General features: G+C 46.1%; 1 protein-coding gene across 1 annotated transcript in view; it reads right to left on the bottom strand.

The window, feature by feature from the left end:
* Nucleotides 1-14,536, bottom strand: part of LOC138489172 (probable hydrolase PNKD) — a 371,993-nt gene that overhangs the window by 92,926 nt on the left and 264,531 nt on the right. The window contains exon 4 of the mRNA XM_069616830.1: nucleotides 1,974-2,032. Coding sequence (XP_069472931.1) covers nucleotides 1,974-2,032 — 59 coding nt within the window. The remainder of the gene's footprint in view (nucleotides 1-1,973; nucleotides 2,033-14,536) is intronic.

The following is a 14,536-nucleotide window of genomic DNA, read 5'->3' as shown; positions in this document are numbered from 1 at the left end:
GAGATTACTCCAGAGATGTTCTTCAATCTTCATACCTTCTCTGTAATTACTGCGATGACTGAGATTACTCCCGAAGTACCCTTCAGTATTGCCCAAACCCTTACCGGGTCTCTCATGACTCCTGTTACCTTCTGTCTTGTGGGGGCACGTCACTGGCTCTTCCTGGGGTGTTGGTCTCATGTCTTCTCACTGAATGCTCTCAGCACCTCTCTCTCAACTCCCCTGCTACTTTGCGTTGGCTCTGTGGTTTACTAGGCTTTTCGTTGTTGACGTAATTGAAGGAACGCACAGTCCATCTCCCAGAGGTCTCGCCACCGTTAGCCTGGTTCCACCTTCTGCCTAGGTCGGTTCTCCACTCCATCACGTGGAGTTCTTCTGAGCCTTCCATGATGTCCTCACAACCGAGGATCAGCGCTTTCTGCTAACTTCCTCGTTCCCAGGTTTGAACCTCCCAGGGATGACGGGATTCAGACCAGATTCTCTTTTCAGTAAGTCCCTCCTTGCTTTTTATGGTCTGTAACTGGGTTCTCCCCAGCAGAGTGCTAGAGTCCCTGTTTTGTATCGATGAGCCAGTCTCCATGCTTCTTTGGGGCCACCTCTTCTCAGTACTGTCAATACTTAGAAAAGGAGTCGTTTATTTCAATCTTCCTCTTCTCAGTACTTTTAAGAGCCGACTCATGCTCACTTTGTGCGAGCCTCCTTGTGCTGGTATTGTCTTGTTTTATATAAAGAAAGGATGGGGTATTACAATAACAGACAGCAGTCTTCTGAGGCTGGTTCTTGAGAGACCTCAAGGATTGCATGATCTCAAAGATAAGGGGCTTAGGGTGTTACATCATGGATGGGAGTTCTTATCCCCATGAGGGAAGTCTCTCCCTGTGAGGTCCCGCTTTTGACCACCCCTAGGGTAATTATTGGGTAGCGGCCTCACCTCCCTAGCCTCACAGAGCAGGGCAGGGCTCCCCCCTTGGGGAGAAGTGACGAGATCCCATGAATCGGCACAGTACATACCAAAAGGTCTAAATTGGAGCAGAGCCGATGGTTGCAGACCAATCGTGAGAGTAACAAAGTGAGAGCATGAGGGTCTTTGAGGCTTTGTCAGCCCCTGGGCATACTAAACTAAACTCAGGCACATGGAATTTGAACCTGAGCACATGCGATGTTTCATGGGTATGTGAAGCTGAATGTGGGCATGCAACGTCCCCCCAAACCACCCTCCCCCCCAGTATGACAGGATGTTCCTGGGTAGTTCTTCATACTAAATATTAAATTGCGCTTCGTGCTGTATTTCTCCACTTCTAAGCAATGTAATATGTGTTATCATTACCAAAGTTATTGATACTCAATGTATCAGGTTCTGAAGAATGAACACACGTGGGGTAACTGAGCCACCTTGTCAGTTACATGATGGATGGAGATGGATGGGTGAAGTGCTGCTGGAGGTGTGAGGCACCCCCTGGTCATAAGAGGCTGTCTTAGCACAGGATGGTGGTATTGGGTTATGAAGGGCACCTTGGAATGTGAGGCAGCATCCTCCCAGAGGTAGTAGGAAATGAAGGCAAGTCATGAAAATCAGAAAAGCTGATTGGGGTGAATTGCATTTATTTACTCAAATGAAATATCTGAAAACAGTTTTTTTTTTTAAAAGCCATGCTGATGTTTGGAGGCAAAATGTGTTGAGACACAAATGAAAAACTTGAGTTTAAGGGCAAAATTGTGCATTTACAGAGAATCCCATTTTGGGATAATATTAGTGCTTTTCAAAAACATTTCAAGATGAGATTTGAGAATTCTGATTAAGGGGTACATTTCTGATGATCAGGGCATCTTTGCCTTGCTGTCAAGAGGGCAATGCCCCGGCTTCCTTTCACAAGGGATAAGACAAAACCTCACCCCAAATCAAGTACTCGACATTTGCAGACCATCTAAGAAATAACAGTTGTGGGGTGCCCTAGGGAAATATGCAAGCTTACCAGTGTTTGTGGGTGCACAGGATTGCCTCCAGGCTCACCCCCTCTTCTTCCAGAGACGCCTGCAAGATAGGAAGATAAAGATTCTGCGTTAACGAGTGCCTGCAAATTGCCATCCCCAAAAGAGACATGTCTCACCGGCTAAGACATGCAGGACAACGTGGCCCATTACATTTAGGAGGTGCTTTTGGAATCCAGCTTTTAGTCCGGATTTTCTACTGTAAATCCAGGACTACAAGTCCCAGAAGGCAAAATAACAACCGGACTGGATAAGCACCTCTTGACCTGTAGGCAGAAAGGCCCTTGAAACACAGGCCAGGTACACCCCCACCGTAAGCCCTCCTCCCCACACAAAGACCCCCCGAATAGACATCTACATCCAAAACGATAAAGCAGCTTAAAAGTCAGACAGAACTCCAACCCTCAGCCCCCAAACACCAAAAAAACGAAATCAGACCAAAACAGAGACACGCCGAGAGGAGGTATGTTCCTAAAAAAGGCAGACATCTTCCATTGCCTTTATGATTGTTTCATTAAATAGGTCAGCGGGGGGCTGAGCATTCGTTTATTGAAGTTCCCTTTAATATAAACCTGCCTGTTCCCCAGGGAAATAAGATGCAGGACTTGGTCACATTTCATCAACACCAGTTAACAGCTGTACAGCAAACCTTCTCAAAAGCGCATTTTTCTTTGCCGCCAGAGGCCTAGCCATTATGCTCGTAAAGCATCTCACAATGCTTGCAGGCACAGTGCATGCACTGGCCGGATTCTCAGAGCCGACCAGCCTTTGCCCAGATCTGTGCCATCTGTGCATGCAGTTCACTCACTCCCTCTACACACAATTTTTATTATTATTTTTTTTTGTATAGAGTGCTCAATACCAGAGTTCGGTTCCTAGCGCGGACCCGGGATTCGAACCTCTGCTGCTCTGCGTGGTCTTGCTTCCAAGACCAGCACGTGGCCCTTGTGCTACCCTCCGTTCACAATCCCTCATATACTAAGGGAGATTCTGGGGTATGTTTATCTTGGGGTGTTAATGAGTGATGCCTCATGTAGGGGCCTTAGGCTGCTGTGCAGGTGTTTCTTAAATGAAGTGGCCCTTCTGCCCTGGGGGTTGGGGGGGGGAGCACAGATATGAAGAAAGATGGCAAATGGGTCCCTCGAGCAGTCTTGGCAAGAGCCAAGATGCACAATAAACAAGATGGATTTTCAGAGCCAACCCTGAGGGTTGACTCTGGGAGGCCACACTAATGTACTTCATATTAGTGTATGAACAGGAAAGACCAGTGCCTACTTTGTAAGAAAACAAGTGCCAGTGCCCACATATTTTCTAGCACGCCTGTGACACACCGGGGTGGCACCACCACCCATGCCTGCTACATACAGTGTCAGCATATTTGGGGTTGAAGCTGCAACTCCCACCAGTTCATTGAATGCGATTAATTTGCCGACTCTAGAAGTGTCGACATAATATTAGTTGCGGCTTGAAATAAGTTCAATGTTTAAGTGGTTCTTTAAAAAACAGCATGGTTAACATTTTGCGATATTCCTATCAGTGGCTAGTGGAACATGATGACCATCTGACCACAGACAAAAGAGCAAACATGCTGCTTTCCTCCTAAGGTGAACTGATGGAACAATACAGGCAAAACCATTGCTGAATTCATGACATTTCCTGTCAAACACTGCAGTAAGGTCTTCTGTTATAGGTTGTCACCCGTGACAGGTACTTCCTCTTTGACATTGGCATTTTCACTGACATTGTCCCTGTGTTGGGGCTGCTCACTGGTTGATGGTCCTGTTGTTGCCAACCCACCCGGCTGTGGCAGTGCTGCTGCTGCTGGTTATTAAGGTAGAGCATTTGCATCAATGTCATGCAGGCTGAGTGGAGCAGTGTGCAGGCATGGCTAGCATGAGTGACCTGCAGCATTGTCACTCTCCAACTCATTGTTATTCATGAACATTGATAATTAGCCATGACCTGCCAACCTAGGACACACTGTTTTTAAATATAGTGTTACTACAACTGACAATTAAAATAATAAAGTTGCAAAAATACCACAATGTAATCAAACTGGGGTCAGAAATGTGTGCCGGGGCCAAGCCCTGGCAAACACCTGCACACATTAAGCACTGGGAAGGACACGGAAGTCTACCCAAACCCAATGAAGTGAGAGTAGCAGAACAGTAAGGCTTAGGCTTGGGAGGGTGTTAGAGTGGTCTACGGCTACAATGAGACACAAAGGGCACTCCAATAATTCAGATCAGACAGATGTAGTACAATAATATGCAATTATTTACTAGTCCTTTGAATATATCAAGTATAATCAATGAAAACCTCAGGTAAGTATTGTTACAACTATCAAACATGTGTACATTCACTAATGGGGGACAGGGGATTCTACTACGAGAACACCAACCCTTTTCCTTTAAAAACAGTAATGCAACAGTCAGCAATGTTACGCACAGCACTTTAAGTATCTGTATGGTAAAGCAAGAGAGACAGAACACATAGAAATTAGGACCCAGTGGGTGGCAGGTAGGTAAATTGACAGAAAACAGAACACTCGTGCAAACACCTAGATTAAGGTTCCTAGTTCTTTATAGGTCCAGCCCTGCTATGAAATGGGGGTTAGTGCCCAAACGTCACTGGTTCCACAATATGTACATTGCAGGTGGGTTTACTATGTGATTCACGAAGAGTTGCCAAAGGCAACGGTTGTGAGTAAATGTTCCATAAATTGAATAAAAAAGGTAAGCAAAGCTCATACCAGTTTCTCCCAATCCTACCACTATAAGGGAAGCCCAGGGGTATCCTTGGCCAGATCACTACCAATCTTAGTCAGGCCAGGAATAAACAGTTAGGAATGTACACCCATACAACCCTCTGGCAGGGGGGGGGGGGGGCGGAATAGGAATGCAAACTGAGCCCCCTTACTCAGATTTCCTTAGCAACCACTGAAGAGGTTCCTGAAGCCGCTGGGTCCACTTACTCCTATGCTTTGTTCATTCAAGGAAATTTAAAGGGCAGCGGATGCAGAGTTCACGTTCGGCATCAGGAATGGGTCTGGCTAGTCAGCAGTTCAGGGATCTTACGAGGCAGTACTGGAGAGTGGAAAGATGATAATCTCCACAGATTAGATGACCCTCCAGGACATGAAAGCCGGATTCAGCTGGAGTCACCATGGTCAGGCGGCGACAGACGATTCACATGCGGCAAACAAAGAAGCGGGCCCTGCATACCTCCCCTTCAGTCAGGAGGGTTGAAACTGCAGGATCAAGCGTCTTATTCCGCAAGTTGAATGAACTCGGAACGGCGACAGCTGCAGGGAGGTTGCTCAGCAGAGAGCTAGTCAGTCCACTAGGTGGTGAGGGGAAATATACAAATCCTCAGCATCCGCTGGTCTTGAGCAGGGGTCAGGATAGGTTGTTGCAACATGTTTGGAGGTTGAAGCACCCACAAGGACCTTTGAAGATCAGAAGGCAGGAGCAGGGCTTCACCGGGACTTGGCTGGAGGCAATGCTAGTCAGCTTCAATGGTTGTTCTAAGGTCGTCAGCAGATAGCACTTCTTTGTAGGGGTCTTGGCTCCAAAGAGCTGTAAAATTGCTGCAGGAGCCCTAATTTTATCCAGGATTTGGACTGAAGTCGCGACCGGGTCCATCAAAGGTAAGGATCTGCACCATTCGAAGTGGTAGGGGCTGCCTAGTCTGGCCAACACGACTGCTCAGCAACAGACACTGTGGCTTGGATGTGGACTGGGTCCAGACAGACCCAGCTTCCACATCCGGCCACACACACACAGACCACCACTTTGCCTGTATGGAAATTCTGCCCCCGAGAGGTCAGGAAGAAGGCCAAGGCACAAAATGGCCAAAGGACAGTCAAAAATCTTCTGGCACTGCCATTTTAGAGTATATGGTAAGGTGGAGAATGAACTCTTATATACTGAAAAATGACCGGATCAGACAGGAGGTGACAGAAGAAATTGATAACTTCATCCTAATTAATAGGACTGCCGATGTTCAACTTTCAACAGTTTGGGAAGCTCTGAAATGCTTTGTTAGGGGGATACTGATTTCAAAAACTGGCAAAGAAAGGAAATTGAGAACGAAAGAAATTCAGAGACTCTCTTCTGAAGCTAAGCGCCTGGATGTTCTGTTTGCAGCAAGCAGAGATTAAAATGCAAAAAATGAACTACGAAAAACTAAGTATGAACTTAATAAACTCATCTCTAGCCAAGTTGACTATGCACTGTTTAGACAAAAAATTAACTATTTTGAGAATGGTGAGAAGGCAGGGAAATTGCTGGCACATCGGCTGAAGATGACTGAAAGCGCTCGTTTCATTCCTGCAATAAGGAGTCTTGCTAACACGTTGGAGACACAGCAAAAACAGATTAACAATTCATTCCATGGCTTCTATGAAAAACTCTATGCCTCGGATCTGTCCTGTGGAAATGATGAAATTGAAAACTTCCTTGACTCTCATGTTCTCCCTAGCCTGACAACAGATGATGCGATGAGTTTAGAAGGGAAGGTGGAAGTAGATGATGTTCAGCACGCAATTTCAAAACTAACAATGGGTAAAGCACCTGGCACTGATGGACTACCTAATGAATTTTATAAGGCCCTCCCTGATTCTGCACTACAGCTTTTGTGTGATGTTTTTAATGCTGCTTTTGAATCTGGTTCACTGCCGGATTCAATGAGACATGCATTGATTACAGTGATGAGGAAGAAAGACAGATCTGCTACCAGATGTGAGAATTATCGACCGATCAGTCTGATAAACTGTGACTGCAAAATACTGGCCAAGATCCTGGCTGTTCAGTTAAATAGGGTGGTTTCAACTCTGGTACATGAGAATCAAGTGGGTTTTGTCTCTGGCAGGGCAGTGGCGGACCACATGAGGCGCCTGCTATTGACCATTGAGAAAGGGCATAATCAACCAATTGCCAGTGCGGTCATTTCCCTGGATGCTGAAAAGGCATTTGATCGTGTTGAATGGAACTTTTTATTTGCATGCTTGGGGAAGATGAAATTTGGGCAAGATTTCCAGCGATGGGTTAAGTTGTTATATACCAACCCTTCTGCAAGTGTGCTGACGAATGGACTTATTTCCGATCCGTTTGAGCTTCATCGTGGTACAAGGCAGGGTTGCCCTCTTTCACCTCTCCTTTTTATTATATCTATGGAACCTCTAGCAGTGAGCTTAAGGGCGGATGTACGCCTTCAACCGGTAATTGGAAATGGTCGGAATAATTTGGTTTGGTTATATGCTGATGATTTGTTGATTGCCCTTCAAGACCCGGCTGTTGGTATTTCTTATTTGATGCAAGACATTCATTCCTTCTCAGTGATATCGGGATATAAGATTAACTGGAGTAAATCCGAGATCCTTCCAATCAATGGGTTGTGTCAACGGCATACATGTGTTCAATTTCAATTCAGGTGGTGTGCTGAAAAGTTGAAATATCTTGGCATATGGATTGGAGCAGACATAGTGAAGTTACCTGCCATTAACTTTGCTTGGATTCTTCCGACTCTAAAATCAGATTTGATGAGGTGGAGTCTTTTGAAGTTATCGACATGGGGCAGAATCAACTGTTTGAAGATGAACCTGGCTCCTCGGATAAATTACTTCCTGAGCATGCTCCCCATTAAGATACCAAGAAACATCTTTAAGGAGGTCAATAGGATTATGCAGAACTTTATCTGGAATGGGAAACCTCTGAGACTTGCAATCTGGAAACTTCAACTCCCATTGAAATTGGGGGGAATGAATTTGCCTAATTTCTCAGACTACCATTTATCCTTTTCCACTCGACATTTGTGCAAAGTTATTGACTCTGGAGATGTACAGTCTGAGCATTTTGACCTCTTATCTTGGGAATGCAGTGCTGTATCCCAATTAGACCCGAGAGCTCTGCTAACCACTCGAAGGAATAAATCAAGAAAAATCAGCGCCCTTACTTCATTCTTACAAGACTGCTGGTGTGAACTCTCAATCCGTGCGAGTGCAGATCCATATTTACATCCAGATGCCTCCATATGGAATAATCCAGCCTTGAAGTATCAGGGCAAAACACTGTTTTGGACGGAATGGTTTGTGGCTGGTATCAAATACATTGGAGATTTGTTTGATGGGGAGAACTGGTTAACGTTCACTCAGTTTGGCCAGAGGTGGGATATGACGGAATGCTCATTTGCCGAATATCGAAAGTTGAAGATTATTACTTCGGCTTGTATTGAGGTGCCACAATTGACAGTTCAGAGTCCAGCCTGGGCAGCTATAACTGTATGCCTCAGTGCATCTCACCCTGCTTCTACCATGTATAGTATCATAAAAGCTACTCGGAAAGGTGATCCGAGATTACCTGCTCTGTGGGCGGAGGAATTGGGGGAAGATGTGAACTTCAGATGTTGGCGAAGGTGCTGTGAGAACACTCGTTTGGTGAGTTTGGATTGGTCCCTCAGAGCTTCTCAAACGAAGTTGTTGTTTAGGGCCTATTGGACGCCGGAGAAACTATTCAGGAGACAACTTTTAGACAACAATCTTTGCTGGAAATGTAAATGTTCTAGAGGATCTCTGAGTCACTTGATTTGGTCCTGTCCTAAAACGATGCAGTTCTGGGAAAAGGTATGTGAGAGATTAAGCTTGGTCTTAAACATTGCAATCCCCATGAATGCCTCATTATTGATTTTAGGCGAGGATTCTCTTCTGGAGGAAATTGACTTTGGAAAGAAAGTTTGGCTGCTACGTGCATGTATGGTTGCTAAAAAATTCATTTTGAGGTCCTGGAAATCGAGTAATTCTTTCAACATTGATGATTGGGTGGAGGAGCTTCTTACAATTTCAACATATGAAAGAGCTATTTACAAACTCACTGATGACATGGACAAGTTTTGGGACATTTGGGGCTGCTTTCTTGATGCCTATGAGTAAAGCAGAACTTTGATCTGGGACAATATATACATATCCTTGTACACTATTGTGTTGTATGACGTCTATAGGATGTGCATTGGTTGTTTTATTATTGAATTTGTTGTGTGGTTCATGCAATTAGTATTCTTAGTCCTTATTTCCTGCATTTGCTCTCTTTTTTCCTTTCTCTTTTCTTTCTCTTTATTATTTTTTTTTTCTTCTTCTTCAACCGGTTCTATTTTTAGTACATTGATGATTATTTTTAAATTGGTTGTGATATGTTGATTATTTACATTGAATTGATTGGCTATGTGTTTATTGGATTATTCATGTTTATGTTTATGTTTATTTATGTAAAATAAAAATTGTAAAGCTCACAAGTAAAAAGTAAAAAACAGGCGAAAAATATCCGCTGCCACCAGCCCATCCTGGACACGTTGTGACTGCAACCTCAAAGTTGCAAAAGAAAAATCTGGGATACAAAGTATCCTAACCGCACTTCACTTTAAGGCTGAGGTATTCAAACTGTGGGGCGTGGCAACATCCCTGGGTTGGGGCGCGCAAGCGCAGCATGAAATGTAAAAATAAAAAAGGTTTTTTTCTTCTTTAGATTGGAGGAAATTGGCTGGGGCGGCTCACATGGTCGGACTGGAGCATAAAACTGTCTCGCGCACTAATGAAAAAGTGGCCCACAGTTGCAAATGGATATTCATTCCTTAAGTTGCAGACTGTTTGAAGAGTACCCAAGGGGTGTTTTTTGTTAAAATGTAAGCAAATTGTGAAATTTAAAAGACTATTTATACTGCAAAAATGGTCAAAACTAGTAGCTGCATAGCGACGTTCCTCATCAAAGTTGCCCATTTTGACTGGCCCACACTAGCATTTTGTATTTAAGGTACAGGCATTGCCCTATTGCACTATAGGCCAGTGTGAGCCTGGAAGCTCATCCATAATGGGGGAGGGGACCTCCACCCTGTGGCCCCCTCACCCATTATGGAGGAGCCGAGGAGCCAGGCCAGTGAAACACTGAGCACTCCCTCAGCTGCTTTTTCCAGCTCAGGGAGTGCTCCTGGGCTTGCTGAACTGTGAAAGGGAAACAGTGTTTCCCTTTGACAGTTCAGTTCCCCAGCCGCACATGCTCACTGAGCCATGCAAGACTGGGGGCGTTTTGCTTCACCAGCCTTGCATAGCTCATTGGAAATGCTGGTTGGGGCACTGCATGTCTGTATGTGCGAGGGAGAGCTCCTGCACCTCCTCGCACATACGGACAGATCAGCCTGGAGCGGGACGTTTCAACACCCATGCACAGGCCCCTGCAGAAGGTACATTTATGTTCATTTCTTTTTTATTTAAATACGTGCATGGATGTGTGTATGCTTGCGTTATGAGTGAGTGTATGGTGATGGGTGCTCGTGTGAATGACAGAGTTGTGTGTGTGTGTGTGTCTGTTGAGCTGATTTTGGCAAGTGCAGGTAGAGGAGGGAAGGAGGGTTGTACAACAAAGGCATATTGAAAATGCCTTTGTTACAAAATCCCCATACCCACCTACCAAAATCAGCTCTCCTTCTGTGGAGCCCAGGGGACAGGGATGATATTTTTTTTTTACAGGATATCCATCAGATGTCCTGTCAAAAATACCATGCTTTCCCCTTGCCCCCTCACCCCCCCCCCAGCACCTTGTAATCATGGTGATTGTGTTAGGCTGTGTGGGTGGTCCAGGGGACAGGGATGGTATCTTTTTACTGGACATCTATCATTGATGTCCAGTAAAAAATATCATGCCTGACCCAAGCAATAGTTCATAGTTTGAAGACCACTGCTTTAAGGTGATGTGTGCAGTTTTAAAAATACAAGAATCCCAGTAAGGGAGGGAGACAAAGTCCCTGTGCTGATAGTCTTACGGACTGATCAGTTTCCCCATAAAAGTGAGCAAAAAACAAGGGACGTAAAGACGAGGGCATTACGGAACCTCCAAATAGTTAGGTAAGGGAGCAGACTATAGCAAAAGGTTATGTCCCATTGAAGTATATAGGGGAAAGCAGTAAAAAGAAAATCTTACCCAACAGGGAGTCTAAAAGACCAAGTTTCTAGCAATGTATTTCTAGGGCCACAAAGCGTGAGCCGAAGTTTGGTGTCTGCTGTGTAGCAACTATTTCCCTTCCTGAAGGCTGCATCCTCCTGGAGTCAAGTCACGGCAGGTGGATCTTCCATTTTCTAGACCAGGTATTTTGCCTTCGTTTAGGGTTGCTATGGGCTCAAGAAGAGGATGTTGTAAACAGTCCCCTCTTACCTTCTCCCTCCGCACGTCCTGCAGTGCTTGCCCATGGGGATAGTGAGCGGCATGGAAATCCAGACTGGTCCAGCGGCATTGGAATCCACTCGCCCAAGGTCAGCCGAAAGTGTAGCACAAAGATGTGTGGGGCTAAAGTTCTCACACCTAACCACGCCCCATTTGATTTGTGCTCTATTACCCATATAACTGTGTTTAAAATGGGCAATCAAATCAGATCCAAGATAAAAAAGCGAAAATAAAAAAAAAAACGAGTCAGAAAATATATTTTGGGTCGATTTTATGGATTTCTGAGGGGTTTTTTCACTTTTTTTAATGTGTGGAAAGACACCCGCTCTGCCCCATCACCCCACACTTTTTTTTATACCCTTACCCCACCTATCTATTTTCTTAATTTAAGATATGAAAATTCCGCACAAATTCGGCCAAACAAATTCGATATCTATGGCCTCGTTTTTTTCCTTTTCGTTTTTTGACGCGATACCATGAAATCTACCCTGGGTACAAAGAAATCAGCAGGAACGATTGGACAAAGCCAGATTTCTGAGTGGTAGAAAGGACAGGGAAAATTAATAGGTATGAGGACTTGCATTACATTCTTACAGACAATTATACTAAATAAATAGCAGTGTTTCTTCCAATATATTTTCTTTTACTGTAACTTGTCCGTTGGTTTCCACTTTACTTTGCTAAATAAGCATTAGCAGAACCAAGAGGCAACTGACTTGAACACCGCACTTCGAGGAGTGCTGCCACCTGACTTCCTGTCCCGCCGTTTTGCCACTCATTGATTGGCTGGGGCAGGACAGGAAGACAATCGCTTCCTGTTTCGATTGGAGTGGTGTGGTCAGCGCACTGGCAGTGTCTTAGGAAAATGTTGCTCCACAAGGTAAATGCTGCAGGCCACAGCGTTTCACCCCATCCACGTTTCGTGCATCCGGTGCTGGCCCCCAGAACGACACCATCCCACTTTTTGTACCCAAGTCCCCTGTGCCAGCATCCATAAAAATAGCATTGCTGATCACCCCTCCCCATGCACTCGTAGCCCCAACCCAGTTTTCATCTGTCCTCCACTCCAGCCAGACCGGCTGCCTAGTCTCCGGGTTTATCCCAGAGACGCTCGGTTTCCAGGCTGGATTATGGGTATCCGGAGAAGAGCGTGGACTCTCCAGTTTTCCGGCAGTGTAGCCAATCACATGGAGATGTGGGCGTATACATAGCATTGCAAGCAACCCCCTTCTCCCCCCCACCGTTTCAGGCACCGCACCATGGCGTTTGCCTTTTTTTTTTTTTAAACCATGTGGCTGTGGCTCGGGGGTGGAGTCAGGTGTGGGTGTGGGTGTGGGCAGGGCGCTGGGGTGACGTGGATCTCCAGGTTTTCGTTTTTTAAATGCAGGCAGATATGGCTCCAGCCCATCTCCAATATCTGGCATGCTGAATGCAGACTCCAATTGGGGGAGGCCGAGTATGAGCACTGGGTCCAGAAGACGACCGGAAGAAGGTAGGTCACAAAAAAACATAATCGAAGTAAGCCAGAAGACAAGGAGCTTTGTGGAGGCCACCTGAATAATGGCCACTATTAGAAATGATTGGAGCAATACTTTTGTCTTGTGGACCATAAGTGCGGCACTTTTTAATAGCATAAACTTCCTTCGTATCTTCCCAGCACTAGGTCTAGTCTGTGCAAATGTGAGTGATTGAATATCCCATGTTTTATGCAGCATTTTTCCTGGCATGGCTCAGGTGTGGCTATGAGCCCAGCCAGAATAACCTAGGCATTTGTCCATATTTGTACCAACATGCTTGCTCATTCTCTTCGCCACCCTTGATAACTCACCAGGGAAAAAAGGTGCAGAATGAGACATTCTTTCTTTGTTGGCATAAAAGGCCGCAGATTTACTTTCACAACATTGTTTATACTTACAAATTCAAACCACTGCAAACCACACTTTGTGAAAGTAGTTCTGAAGGTGCGGCGACCAGCCGCCTGGTCCGTGTCCAAACCTTGATTCCACCTTTCCCAACCAAGTACTCTGTAGGCCAAAGCTCCCCCAACCATTCTTTTCTGAGCCCTGCCTGCCCTTTCAGGTGTTCCTGTGCTGGGGGAGTGCCGTTTTGTAAGGGGAAGCCGAGCCCTCATCGATACCTCCAGCGCCCCTGCCACTTAGGCCACCAAGGGGCCGCCGGTCGCGAGAAGAGCGAAAACCCTTCCCGGTTTTCCCCGGCTCGTTAATAGTCTATCTTGCCACTGGTCGCCAAAACACTGCCTTGCCATTCTGTGACAGCAACGGCCATGCCTTGCAATTCCATCACCCTATAAGCAGGGTGGGTGGGGGGAAAACAATAAGAAACTGGTTCCCCACGAGCATCTGCCGGCGTCCTTCTGCTGCAATAACCAAGTGGCCCAAACCAGGGGGCTTATAAGCCACCTGGCCCGCCCCTTTCCTTTGTCCGCATGCATTTTCGCCCATTTGGCGGGCTTCCACCCCCTCTGGATTCCGAGGCTTCCTTGCACTCCTCACCCTTACCCGGGCCGTGGGCGGGGGGGAGGAGGAGAAGAAGACGCTGCCCTGTTATTCGGGCGCCTTCTCCATTTCTTTTGTCATCCCCTCCAAACCCTGGCTCAGGCCCTGGCCATGAACTCTGAGGTCCCCAGCTCTATCATCAGAAGTGCCTTGTATAAGGCTGGCAATGGAAGGAGATTGTTGGCAGTCTTGTAAAACTGTCTCAGCCTTAACCAGGAATTCCCAGGCCCGCAGACCTAGAACTGCAAGGGCCTTGTATTGGGCTGGTATTGGAAGGAGATTGTAGGCAATGGTAAAACTCTGGCTGGCCCCCAAACGTGAATTCTCAGGCCCCCAGATCAGTCATCAGGATCACCTCGGGTTAAGGCTAGCATTTGCGACTGCGGCCAGTCTTTGCCTCGGGAGCAGCTTCCCAATATGGCTCAATTGGAAGAGGTTCATTGGTAGGCCTTGCATAGGTAGATGTTTTTTCATTGGGAGAAGCTCATCTGCGGGGCCCGCAAGGGAAGAGCTCATTGGTGGTGCTTGTGGCTGGGGCTTATATTAGGAAGCGCCATGTATAGGGCTTTCATTAGGAGCTCAAGTAGGAATTGCATCCAGGCAGTGTAGTTTCTAGGCAATATGGCGCCCAGGGCAAACAGCTAAAGTGCACCCCCTGTAACTTGTACACAGCTTCCTCAAATGCCGCAAACTTGCCCTTGCGTGCAATCTCTCCCCAGTGGCACACCCAACATCAGTGTGCCCCTCTTGCCTCAGACATATCAAAGCAGAAGGTGCAGCTTCCACAGCTATGGGCACAATGACCTGGGGATGGCAAAAGCAATT

The sequence above is a fragment of the Ambystoma mexicanum genome, chromosome 9, assembly GCF_040938575.1.
Source record: "Ambystoma mexicanum isolate Mex_15411 chromosome 9, UKY_AmexF1_1, whole genome shotgun sequence".
Classification (NCBI taxonomy): Eukaryota; Metazoa; Chordata; class Amphibia; order Caudata; family Ambystomatidae; genus Ambystoma; species Ambystoma mexicanum.
Note: the sequence above shows the minus strand (reverse complement) of the source record. Positions and strands in the feature narration are given on the sequence as shown.